The sequence below is a fragment of the Alligator sinensis genome, unplaced genomic scaffold (genome assembly GCF_000455745.1).
Source record: "Alligator sinensis unplaced genomic scaffold, ASM45574v1 scaffold2081_1, whole genome shotgun sequence".
NCBI lineage: Eukaryota > Metazoa > Chordata > Crocodylia > Alligatoridae > Alligator > Alligator sinensis.
The window spans coordinates 123,864-135,099 of record NW_005843329.1 but is presented as its reverse complement, the minus strand read 5'-3'; the positions used below and the strand labels follow the sequence as shown (position 1 = coordinate 135,099).

Sequence of the window (11,236 nt, the reverse complement as noted above, 5' to 3'; positions counted from 1 at the left end):
CATGAACGACACATGCCCCTGGCAGCTGGGGGGGCACAGTGGCGGTGGGAGCATGGCAGCAGTAAGCAGGAGCTCCTGCAGACACTGCTGTTGGCAGCAAGGGGAGGGGAGCAGCAAGTGCTGACCAGGGGTCGGCAACCACCCGCAGATCCCGCCGGCAACGTCACTGGCAATCGCAGACCACCGGCAGATGGTGTCGGGGTGGCGAGTGGCAGCAGCACCTTTTTGAAAGGGCGTGCACCGCCATGCTCAAGGGGTGCACGTGTACCCGCATGCACCCCCTACGCATTGCCCCACCAGAACTCGTGGTCCGCCCGGTCCTGTCAGGGGTCACAAGGTTAGTCCTGCCCCTTGGCAGCCTGTCCTGAGCCTGCAGGTGCTGCAGGGTATTGCCTCTGCTGCATGGCTGCCAGTCACATGCCCCGACATTGTGCACAGCCCCTGCTGCTAGTGGCAGCAGCAGGTGGTGGACCATTGGGGTACTAACGACCCATGGCAGGCAAAGCCTCCCTGTGGCATGAAGTCCCAGCAAGCCCCAGGACTGCATGTGGCTGGGCTGCCATCTCCATCCCATGGGGCTCACGTGCCTGAGCCCAATGTCACTGGGCAGAGCCACATGCAATGAAGCCAGTGGTGCAGGTCATGGGGCTTGTCCAGGGTGGCAGGGAGAGCGGTGGAGCAAGCTCAGCTCCAAAGCAAAGAGCTCCTCACCATTCCCCATCACCTGTACATAGCAGTGAGTGGGGCCAGGCCGCTGGCTCCATTGCATGGGGCTTCCTCCAGAGGCACATGGCTGAGGTGGAGAACCTGGGAACTGCATGTGAGCCTGCACAATGGAGCCAGGCAGACACCATGACCCTCCCAGCCTGGGCTCTGAGCTCCAGCCACCCTGCCCTGGGTCCCCACTGGCCCTGGCTACACCCCTATGGCACCAGTGCAAGCCCCATGTGAACTGCCCAGCTGTCATTTCACTTCCACCTACTGCTGGTACCACCTCCACTCCCCACCCCCACACCCTTGCTGTCACCACTGCCACTTCCCTCACCCCTGCCTGTACCCTACCCCTGCTGATTTCCTACCTTCCCCCCTGCCCACCCACTGTCACCCATGCTCTGCCAGCCCTCCACTGCCACCACTTCCCTCCCCACTGCTCCTAGTTACCGCCACTTCTCCTGTACCCCGCAGCCTGCCTACTGCTGCTTCATTACCTGCGGGGCTGGGGTCAGGGCTATCCCATGGGCAAGGGTGGAAGCACAGCTCTCATTACCTTGGTGGGAGTGAGCAAGGCTCGGCCTCATGTGAGCACAGCAGGGGCAGCCTGGGGCCAGGCCAGATACAATGAATTGGTAGGCATCTGCCCTGCGGGCTGGGTGAAATCACCTGGTGGGCTGGATCCATCCTGTGGGCCATATTTTGCCTGGCCCTGGTCTAAGACCTACAGCCTTAGATCACAATATACCTCAAGAGGGTCTATTCTATTGTTTCTTTGGAGTCTTTTGGCTTGGACAGACTGCCTAGTTTGATCTAATGGAAAATTCATCTCTAGCACGGTGTGCCCAGGCCCAGTTTTTACAGCTCCATTCTCAGTTTTTAGGGACTGCTAAAATAAAATTATACCTTTTCAAATGGTAGTTGTAGATAACTTTGGGCTCAGTCCAGGAACTTGGCTGTCTCCTATATACCACTTTGTTTATTTAGGTTAGTCCCAAGCTAGCTCAGGCTTCTATCCTTTCAGGACTGCGGAACCAGCATATTTTCTCCATGTGACCTTCCATCAGAGAGTACTTTCATCTTAACAGCTGCTGTCCTCAAATCTTTCATAGCAGAGTCATGTAAACAATTGCAGTACTGTAGGGTTTCTAGACAGTTGAGATGGTTCAAATTCCTTTGAGCCTCTTCAGAAATATCATACAAGAGATGGCCTGGTGTCTTTAGCTGAAGCCCAAACTTGAGGAGCCCTGTGGTACATTTTGTATTTTCATTGACTGCTGTTTTATAAACCATCCAAAGGAACAGGATACGCTATTTGCAGTCTTTTGGTGCTGCTCAACAAAGTAGTCAGAAGAACCCTGGCAATCCTATTGAACTTTCCTACCATTCCATCAGCAGGCGTCCGGGTGGTGGTGAAATATCTGTGTAGCACTCACTTGGGAACCCTTCTCTAATGAACGATTAATTCCTTGAAACCCCTTCAAGAGTTACAGCCTCATGGTACCTCACTGGGTAAGCTTCATGCCACCTGGTAAAGTAGCCCCTTGCTACCAGCAAATAATTATTTGCCAGCCTCTGTCTCATGCACATCAACAGCAATACATTCTATTCTGTACTGATTTTCTACATCCCACCTGCATTTTACTCTATGTACTTTCCCTCTTATCTGGGCTAAGGTTTTGGTAGCTGCAAAATGTCTAGTGGGTTAAAAATCATTACATAGCCAGCCTCAGAACTACCTTTTTAATGCAGTTGATACAAACAGGCTAAAACTCTATCTATTGTCTCCTGGTGGTTTCATTTTTGTTTTTTGGGAAGAGTGTACAGTGGGAGATGAGTGGTAGGGAAGTGATTGTGGTGAATGCCATGGGAAACACTCACCTTCACCTGCAGTAGAACGACTCAATCACGTACCTGTAGCATGATTGTCTCTCTTGTCTTTGCTCCTTTTGGTCTTAACCAAAGGGGAAACTGCTTGGCCTTTAAAGGACTTCAAGAGAAAAGCAGCAGCTTATTCAATGTTGTCTACCCCAAGCGAGGACTGTGATTCCTGATTTCATTTGACACTTAGCCCTGATACCCTGAACTAGTGGATCTGGCTCTTGCCTAACACTTGGACTTGAGGATGGGTGCATTGGGGAAGGTAGAGAGTGGTATAACGGGGAATCAGTGGTTGGGGTGCTGGAAAGAGTTGTTGAAATGCAGCCAGGTAGAGGTGGAGGCAGTGGGGATTGTTAGTGTGTGCAGTGGAAAACACCAACAGAGGATGGTTTTGGGGGAATAGGAATGGTGGTGGGTGCTGGCTGGCAGGTGAACACACACTGGAGAGGCAGGTAGAGAATTCAGGATAGATGAGTCACAGGTTTCTGGGAACAGGAGAGGCAGATGGTTTGGGGAGCCTAGACTGTGAGGTATGCAAGGGAGATCTAGAACTGTGGATGGGAAACAGATAATGGTGCTTCAAGAAAACTAAGTCTGATTTTGCAGTCGAATCCCTAATATGATTTATTGCATTTGGAGCAGGTACAGGAAGCTTCTGAGAAGTTCCAGAAGGTCAGTCAAAGCAAAATACAAACACATGTGCTTTTCCACTCAGCATGTCTCCTCCTGAAGCTGGGGCTGAGCCATAACCCTGGGAGGAGCCTTATCCTGCTTATTGGCTCCCAGCCATAGAAGATCCCTTCATAGTAATGATGCTGGATGAAAGATGAGACACCAAAATACTGAATACACAGAATGGAAGAGGAGCTGGATCCAAGCAAGCAGTCAGCACTGGTAGATAATGGCAATAACTGCATGGAGTCCTTTGCCTCAGGCCTCAAAGTAGTCATTCCTTAGGCGACTGCAAGAGAAAGAAATTACATTGTATGGCAGGAATGGGCAATTATTTGGGCTAGAGGGCCAGTTAAAGAGTTTGGGTGAGTTGTTGCAGGCCCGGGGGTGGGAGGTGTTGGTGTAGGTAGAGGGGGTGGGGCAGAGGGCAGTTGATCTTATCTAGACCCAGCCTTGCTGCCAGGGCACCCTGGCCCACCTACACACACACACTGCCAGGGGTGCCGGATGGAGCAGGTGGGTGGGCAGGATCTCCATGGATACTGGCCTGGACCCCGAAGGGTAGGGCATGCTTGGCTGAGCGGATGTGATGGGGCCACAGGTGGGTGGGGAGCAGCATCCAGGAACAGGACAAGCAGGAGCACCACCCCTTCCCTACCACACAGCCTTGGAGGGGTGGGACTGGCTGCACACACCATGACTTGGGCTGCCCCCTAGGCTGGGTGGGGCCAAGAGATAGAATCCCTTGGGGGAACCATATTTTGCCCACCCCTGCTGTATGGTATCCCAGAGGTGAAAGGCTCCACTTTCTGCAGGTTGACCCTCTAAACCAGTCAGTTCCCTGCCATTTAGCCAGATTAGAAGACATACAAAGATGTTACAAAACAGAAGGAGCATTACCATTCATACAAAATTGTCTGTGCATTTATGTGATTAATGCACTTTGTTTACCCTATACTTACCCTGACTTGTTTATTGGGCTGAGGGAGTTGCAGGGTGACTATACTGCTGCCTGTTTTGCACAGCTTTACTTGCTTGCTGATACAGATGTAACAGAATTCTATTTCCCTTGGGGCCTCTACATGGCAGTTTTCTAGACATCTCCCTGGCCATTTTTGGCCCTGGATTTACATGGTGGCTCATGAGCACAATGGAGTTACGCACTGACTAGGCACATATGCAGCTACATGTGTGTATATTTAGTGGAAGTCCTGGAAAAATGATGGGGGCTAAAGGATTGTCTTGTATTTTAGCCCCAGTAGTGGACTGGTCAGGGCACTCCAGCAGGTTCTAGGCTTACCCAAAGGAAGCTTGACCTTGCCTCTCTCTGACTTCCCTATACTATGCCACAGTGCATGTATTGCCTAGGCCTCTCTCTGACAGCCCTGAAGTGGAGCTGCTGCCTTTTGTATTTAATAGTCATAAGAAAAATTGAATGAAGGGCTGTGCAGAAGCTTCAGTCCCCTTGGGAAGAAGGTTCTAGGCCAAAGCCCAGGGCTCCTTCCCTTCCAGTCCAACAATCACTTCACTGAGTCTCACTATGACATGGGACAAGGCAGATGTTTGCTCTCATAGTATCCTCTTGTGGTTGCCCAGGGGACCAGTTCCAAAAGAGCTGCATAATGTCCATCCTGTAGTGGAGTAGTCAGCATACAAGTGTGGCAGACTTACAAGTAATTGCCCACCTGGCATGCTGAGCTTGGAGAACCTTGATTTTGATTGGTGGAACACCTCCACCAATCAGATAATGGCAGAGAGGGGCTTGCCCTGCCCTTGGTTTAAGGCTGCCCCAGAGAGCCGCGACCTGGTTTAAGCCTGCACTCTGCAGGTCCAGCAGAACTCTGGGAGTGGAGCCTCCCAAGAGTCTAAAAGAAGCAGCGTGCCCAGCACATGGCAGATGCTTCGGGGGATGGGGAAGAGAGCAGGGCCAAGAAGAGCTGCCCAGCGGGTGGATGCTGCTGCCCTGAAGAGCACCTGTAGATGCCTCTCACTGGACAAGAGCAGCAGATGGCTTCAGCCCCAGTTGGTGTGCAGTGCGGCGCACAGGGTGAGACCCTGGGAGCTGTGCAAGATAGCTTGGGTCTCCAGCCACTTGATGCACACAGCGGTGCATGGACCTCAGACCCTGGGAGCTGCACAAGGCAACTTGGGTCTGCAACCAGGGGGAGCAACCCCGGGCTGGCAGGCTGACCTCCAGGGCTCCCTGCCAGCTGGGGCTGCTCCAGCCCAGCTCCATGTGCTGTGCATGAATAACCTCTGGAGCAATATTGCAATATTGCTCTGGAGTTTATTCATGCACAGTCATAGCATGTATAGACACACCCACAAAGGCTCTGTCAGATTCTCATTCAACAAATCCTGTTGAATACCTGCCACTACAGCCAAAGAATAGATCTATCAGAACTGTGTGAAGCTTCAGCTGGTGATTCGATTCAGAGGAGATTCAGCCAGATTCAGTGGCCAAATCTCCGAATTGAAACAGGGGACCAATTTAAAGGTTCGAATCAATTCAAAGCTCTCCGAATCTTCAGAAAAGATTCGGAAAGCTTTGATGATTTGGGCAGTCCCCAGTGGCTGCAGCAGGGAGCTGCAGCTAGACTCTATGCTGGTAAGTACTAGGGGTGGGGCAGGGGGGAGGGGACCATGCACCCCCGCCCCCTGCCTGCAGCAGCCAAATCTCCAAATCAGATTCGGCTGAATTGAATCAGGACAGTGATTCGAATCCCCCAAATCGGCCAAATCCGAAGTGAATAACAGCTGCTTCGCACAGGCCTAATATTTATATGGCTGCAGACCAACAGTGTCGCCAGTGCCATTAGTGATTGAACCTGAAAGTCAATGCAATTATCAATGTGACTCAAAGGGTCTCCCATGAGGGTTGCTACTGAAATTAATATCAACAAATGTTGAAGGACCCTTGAGTGCTAAACAAAACCTTATTACCACAATGAGTACTGACTTCAACTGCCTGGTGCTGTGCCTCCAAAAGGCAGGAGAGGAATTAATATCAATGGTCCTTGAATCCTGGGATGAATTTGGCCAATGATGAAAGACTGTATCACTACTGCATCACCTCTACTGTTATACACTAAGTACCATAGTTACTTGAAGCTAAAATGAGCTTGAATTTAAGACTACTCCCACAATAATTTGATTCTATATATGGAAAATGTATCAACTTGTTAGACGTTTTCAGTTATAGAATCTAATTATAGAAGGTTTGTCTTGAATTTGTCCCCTTCCCACTGCTACAGAAGGGAAAATAATGGCTGGGGGAATCAGGTGGCACCCTTGCCCTTTACCCCCACTTCTTCCCATTGTAGACTTCCCCATCCCCACCTTACATTCAGATCCTGCTTGTGCCAAAAAATACTGACTTTGAAATAAACAGCTATAGTACAGGGGTAGGCAATGTTTTTTGCAAAAAAATGCAATGTCTACCTTGTAAGGTGCCAGAGTGCTGGCATGCCAGAAAAAAACCCAACAACCAGGGCATGGGAGGATGGGATGGCAGATGACGGGGACAGACATGGTAGGATGCAGTGTATGTTAATATAGTTAATAATTACAAATGTCGCTTTTTTACAGTACAGTAAATACCAGGGTTTCTAAAAATTATAAGCCTGGTGACAATAAATAAAACTTCACATATGCCTTTTAACTGTAAAATTTCCTGAAGTTCATGCAAACCAAAGGCAAGGCGAACAACATAAACAGGCAAACAGAAAGTAGATAATCAGAAAGAACTGAATTATTTGAAGTGCATATAAATCTGGGTAGGTATTTCCAACAAGGCTGAGAGAGAGCAAAAAAAACGCACGAAAAAGTGAGCAATATGAAATGTTTAAATTAAGGAATGCAAAGTAGAGAAATCAAAATAAACTGAATATCAACTGTTTTATGAAGGTAAAAACTGGAAAATATGAACTGGTTTAAGAGAGTGAAGAACTGAATAAGAAATTATTTAACAGAGCAAAATAAACTGAATAGTAGAAACTGGTTTGAGAGAGAGCAAAATCTGAATATGAAATACTTTAACAAAGCAAAATAAACTGAATAATATGCAACATTAAACTCTCAGTTTGGAAAGCACAGAAATCAGCATCAGCACCAATAGGCTACAGACTACAAAGCTGTCTGCCACCCAGAGCCGCATGCTTCCCTCATATAAGTAGAGGCTGAGTGTCTTCCAATGTCTGTGGCGGTGCTGAGCCCTTCACAAAGCTTCATAAAAGCTCCCAGCACCACAGCACAGGGGGTGGGGTGAGGAGAACACGGGCAGGGACAGTCTGCGTTTTGCTGAGCCCACCCTTGGTGCCTGTGGCTAAGTTTGTGAAGTTTCGTGAAACTCTCAGCACCACCACAGATGTGGGGGCAAGATCAGCAGAATGAAGACAGCATTCCTGCATCCCTGCCCATGTTCTCCTGACCCTTCCCCAGTGCCTGCTGCAGCACTTCAAGCTTTTATGAAGCTTTGTCTGTAGTGGTGCTGAGTGCTTCACATCCGGGGTGGGGACAGCAGAACACAGGCACTGTGCCTGCATCCCTGCCGCGGTGCTGGGAGCTGTGACTGCTCCGGAGAGCCCGAAGCAGCATCTTAAAAAAAAAAATTAACATTTTCCTCAGCACACTTCCTGGTGTGCCAAGGAAAATGTCTCCACATGCCACAAATTGGTACACATGCCAGGGGTTGTCTATCCTTGCTGTAGTAAGTTGCATATATGCAAATTATTATGGGTACCTACATACTTAATTTATCTAGAATTACATCATGATTACATATTTGAGCTGCTAGGAAAAATGGGGTTCCCAGAGAAATGTGTGTGTTGGATAAGGTATTGTATAGAGGAGCAGAGTGAAGTCCAAATTAATGGGCACCTTAACAGGGTCTTTAAAATGCATACAGGGGCGAGACAAGGATGCCCCCTGTCATCACTACTATTTGCATGTGGCATGGAACCATTAGCACAAAGAATAAGAAAAGTCAAGGTTATGAGTAGAGTAAAGATACCGGGAGGCGGTTAGGTAAAATACATACTATACATGGATGATACAAATGTAATAGAGAGATGATATAAATGTAGTAGTTTGAGAGAGACTTTTGATAGAAAGGGTGCTATACATCAGCACAGGCTAAACCAGGGGTGGGCAAAATATGGCCTGCAGGCCAGATTCAGCCCACCAAGCACTTTCATCCAGCCCATGGTGCCCATCAATGAATTGTACCTCGCCCAGCCCTTGCACTCATGAGGGTGGGAGCGAGGTGCCCACATATAACCCCCCCTTGCCAAATACCTTATTGCACCTTGCTCCCACCCTTGCAAGCAGAAGGACCCAGCCCAGCCAGCAGCAGCTTCCGGCACTCATGGTGCTGCTGCTGCTGCATCCTACTTGCTTCAGGCACCAGGTAGGGAAGCGGAAAGGGCGGGGGTAGACAGCTGAGCTGGACAGAAGTATGGATCATGAGGCTAGGGTTGGTGGTGCTGCGGAGACCATGCCCAGAGGGGCAACAGGAGTGTGGAGCCTGGCTGGGCAGGGTGTGGCTGTGAGGGAGGGTGGTGGGGGTGTGGGGACCCCCCCCCACAATCCTGCACATGGCATGCAGCCACTCCCGGTGGCAGCAGCAGCAGGCAGGGGGGCTCTGGAGCAGGCACTGGAGCCAAGCCTGTCCAGCATGCCTCTTATAATGGTGGGGCCGCGTGGTGCGCCTGCCACTGCTGCACTCATGCAGCACTGGGGGAAGCCCCACGCTGAAGCCAGCTGCCTTCCCCATCCCCTGCCATGCAGGTCCTGGGACTCTGCTGGAAGTGGAGGGGAGCCCCAGTCCCTGCTTGCCTATGGAGTCCTGGAACCTGAGTGGCAGGGGGCAGGGAAGACAGCTGGCTTCAGTGTGGGGCTTCCCTCAGTGCTGCATGAGTGCAGGAGCTGTAGACACTCTGTGCAGAGCCCCCGTGATAGTGGCAGGGCAGGCAGGCTTCACTCCTTGCCCCCATATGCAGTGCTGGAGCCATGTGCTGCCAGGTGCCGGCACCTACACCTCACCATACACACACACACATTTCACTCCCCCCACATACACCCTCCCCACCCCCAACCGCACCCCACATACAAGAGTAAGACTTTATTTTTGAGTTACTATTCAATCACCTCTATATACACTACACAAACACAAATCATGACAAATATTTTTAGTGTATGATTTGGTTTTTTCTGGTTCCAAGATGGCATCCCTCCCCTCCCAAAAGGAGTATTTCTGTGGGGCAAGGGGAGGAACTTCCAGTGGCAAAGGTCAGGGGTTTGGGGAAGGACTTCAGGTCCCAATGTGGCAACCAGGGGGTGGGGCACCTCTCAAGGGGCAGGGCTACCCATGCGCCCATTGACAGCTCCCCAAAACCTGTTAAGCAGCCCTCTGGCAGAAATAATTGACTGCCCCGAGCTAAACTAAATAGATCAAAAAGCACCATAATGGTAGTGGGGACCTGGAAGGATTCAGAAAGGTTGGACCTTCAAATAAGAAAGAGAGAGAAATCAGAGTGCTAGGGATCCTGATGGATGCCAAAGGAAAAGGTAATCTGGCATGAGAAAAAGTAACAGCAAGACTATGGCAAATACTTTGGTTATAGTCCAGAAGGGTACTGTTCTTTGCCAGAAAACTGGGGGCATTTAAGGCTGTACTACTGTTGATTATTTTCTGTACAGTAATTGTATTCCCACTGATGTGGCAGCAGACAGCAAATGTACACAGGGAAATGCGTGTATACTTCTGGAATGAAGGAAGAGAAGGGTTAGTTAGAGCTGAACTGTACAAAGCATGAGAGATGGCGGATGGGGGCTGCTGGACTTGGTATTGTTTGTCTATGTGAAATATGTAAGCACAATATGCAAGGCAGCAACAGAGGGAGAGGGGAAAGCCGCACGTATCACCAGATTTCACACAGCTATGATTTTGAGGGAATGGGGAGTATATCAGACCTCTTTGAAGAGTCCATGGGCATGAAAACTGCCAATTTATTATATCAGGATGGAAGGATTCATATAGAGGTATTAGATAGGGACCGTAGCACTGGAGGTCCTGAAGGATCATAAGAAATTGATGAAAACAGTAAAGGAGAGAGACAGGATGGTGCTAGTGGGAAATTTCACAGAAGGACAAGTGAAGGTGTGGTTAGTGGTGGCAGGTAAACAACTAAAAAGCTACATGCTGACCTAGCATGGATGGTTGTAAGAAATATCTCGCTACTGAGAGAAGTGAAACAGAGATCGGGCTTGATGAGCTCATCATGGTTTCTTCTTCCCAGGTATATGGAAGAAAAAACAGTAGTACATGTTTTGGGAGTGTACGTATGCAAAGAGGATGTGGGAAAGGGTCCGCTGCTTTCCGAGTATCACCAAAATAAACCCGTCATTAGCACGGTAAATGGTACTATATGGACTTATTCCAAAGGGACCAGAGGAAACACTATTAAGGACTTTATTAGCATGTGTTAAAACTAATTTATGGAAAGTAAGAAACCTCTTGGTGTTTAAGGGGTTGGCTTTTACTGAAAGATTGCCTGAAGCTGGGGCTGCATGAACTGAAATACTACATTGATCAGGACAAGGAAGAGATCAGAGAGGAAGAGGTGGAGACATGGAGGTAAAAGGACTAGATGCACTTGTTTCACGAAACCAACAGAGGACTGAGGAGAAGGGCAGAGTTTCAGGTGGTTACTGAGATAAAAGTTTTTTTCATGAGGTTCTGTAAGGGTTTGTTTTTTGTGAGAAGTTGATGTATGTTGTTTAAGGGTTTAATATATGTAGCTGTGTGTTTTTGATATGTAGTTGTTACTGTGCTATATATTTTTTCTTTTTTTACAAAAAAGATCAAGCATTTTTGGCACCAAGGGGAGGGTGTTAGTGCTGGATCTAACCCCCCCCTGGAGCTGGCCTGATATAGCAATGTCTCCAGGCCTGGTACAGTTCATTGTGTAGG

The 11,236-nt window shown here is 49.1% G+C and overlaps 1 protein-coding gene across 1 annotated transcript in view; it reads right to left on the bottom strand.

Annotated features, from left to right (window-relative positions):
- Positions 1 to 3,190: 3,190 nt before the first annotated feature.
- CD4 (CD4 molecule) overlaps positions 3,191 to 11,236 on the bottom strand; it is a 72,224-nt gene continuing 64,178 nt past the window's right edge. Inside the window, exon 10 of the mRNA XM_014527149.2 lies at positions 3,191 to 3,553. Within this exon, the coding sequence (XP_014382635.1) occupies positions 3,523 to 3,553 (31 nt within the window). The 3' untranslated portion in view covers positions 3,191 to 3,522. The remainder of the gene's footprint in view (positions 3,554 to 11,236) is intronic.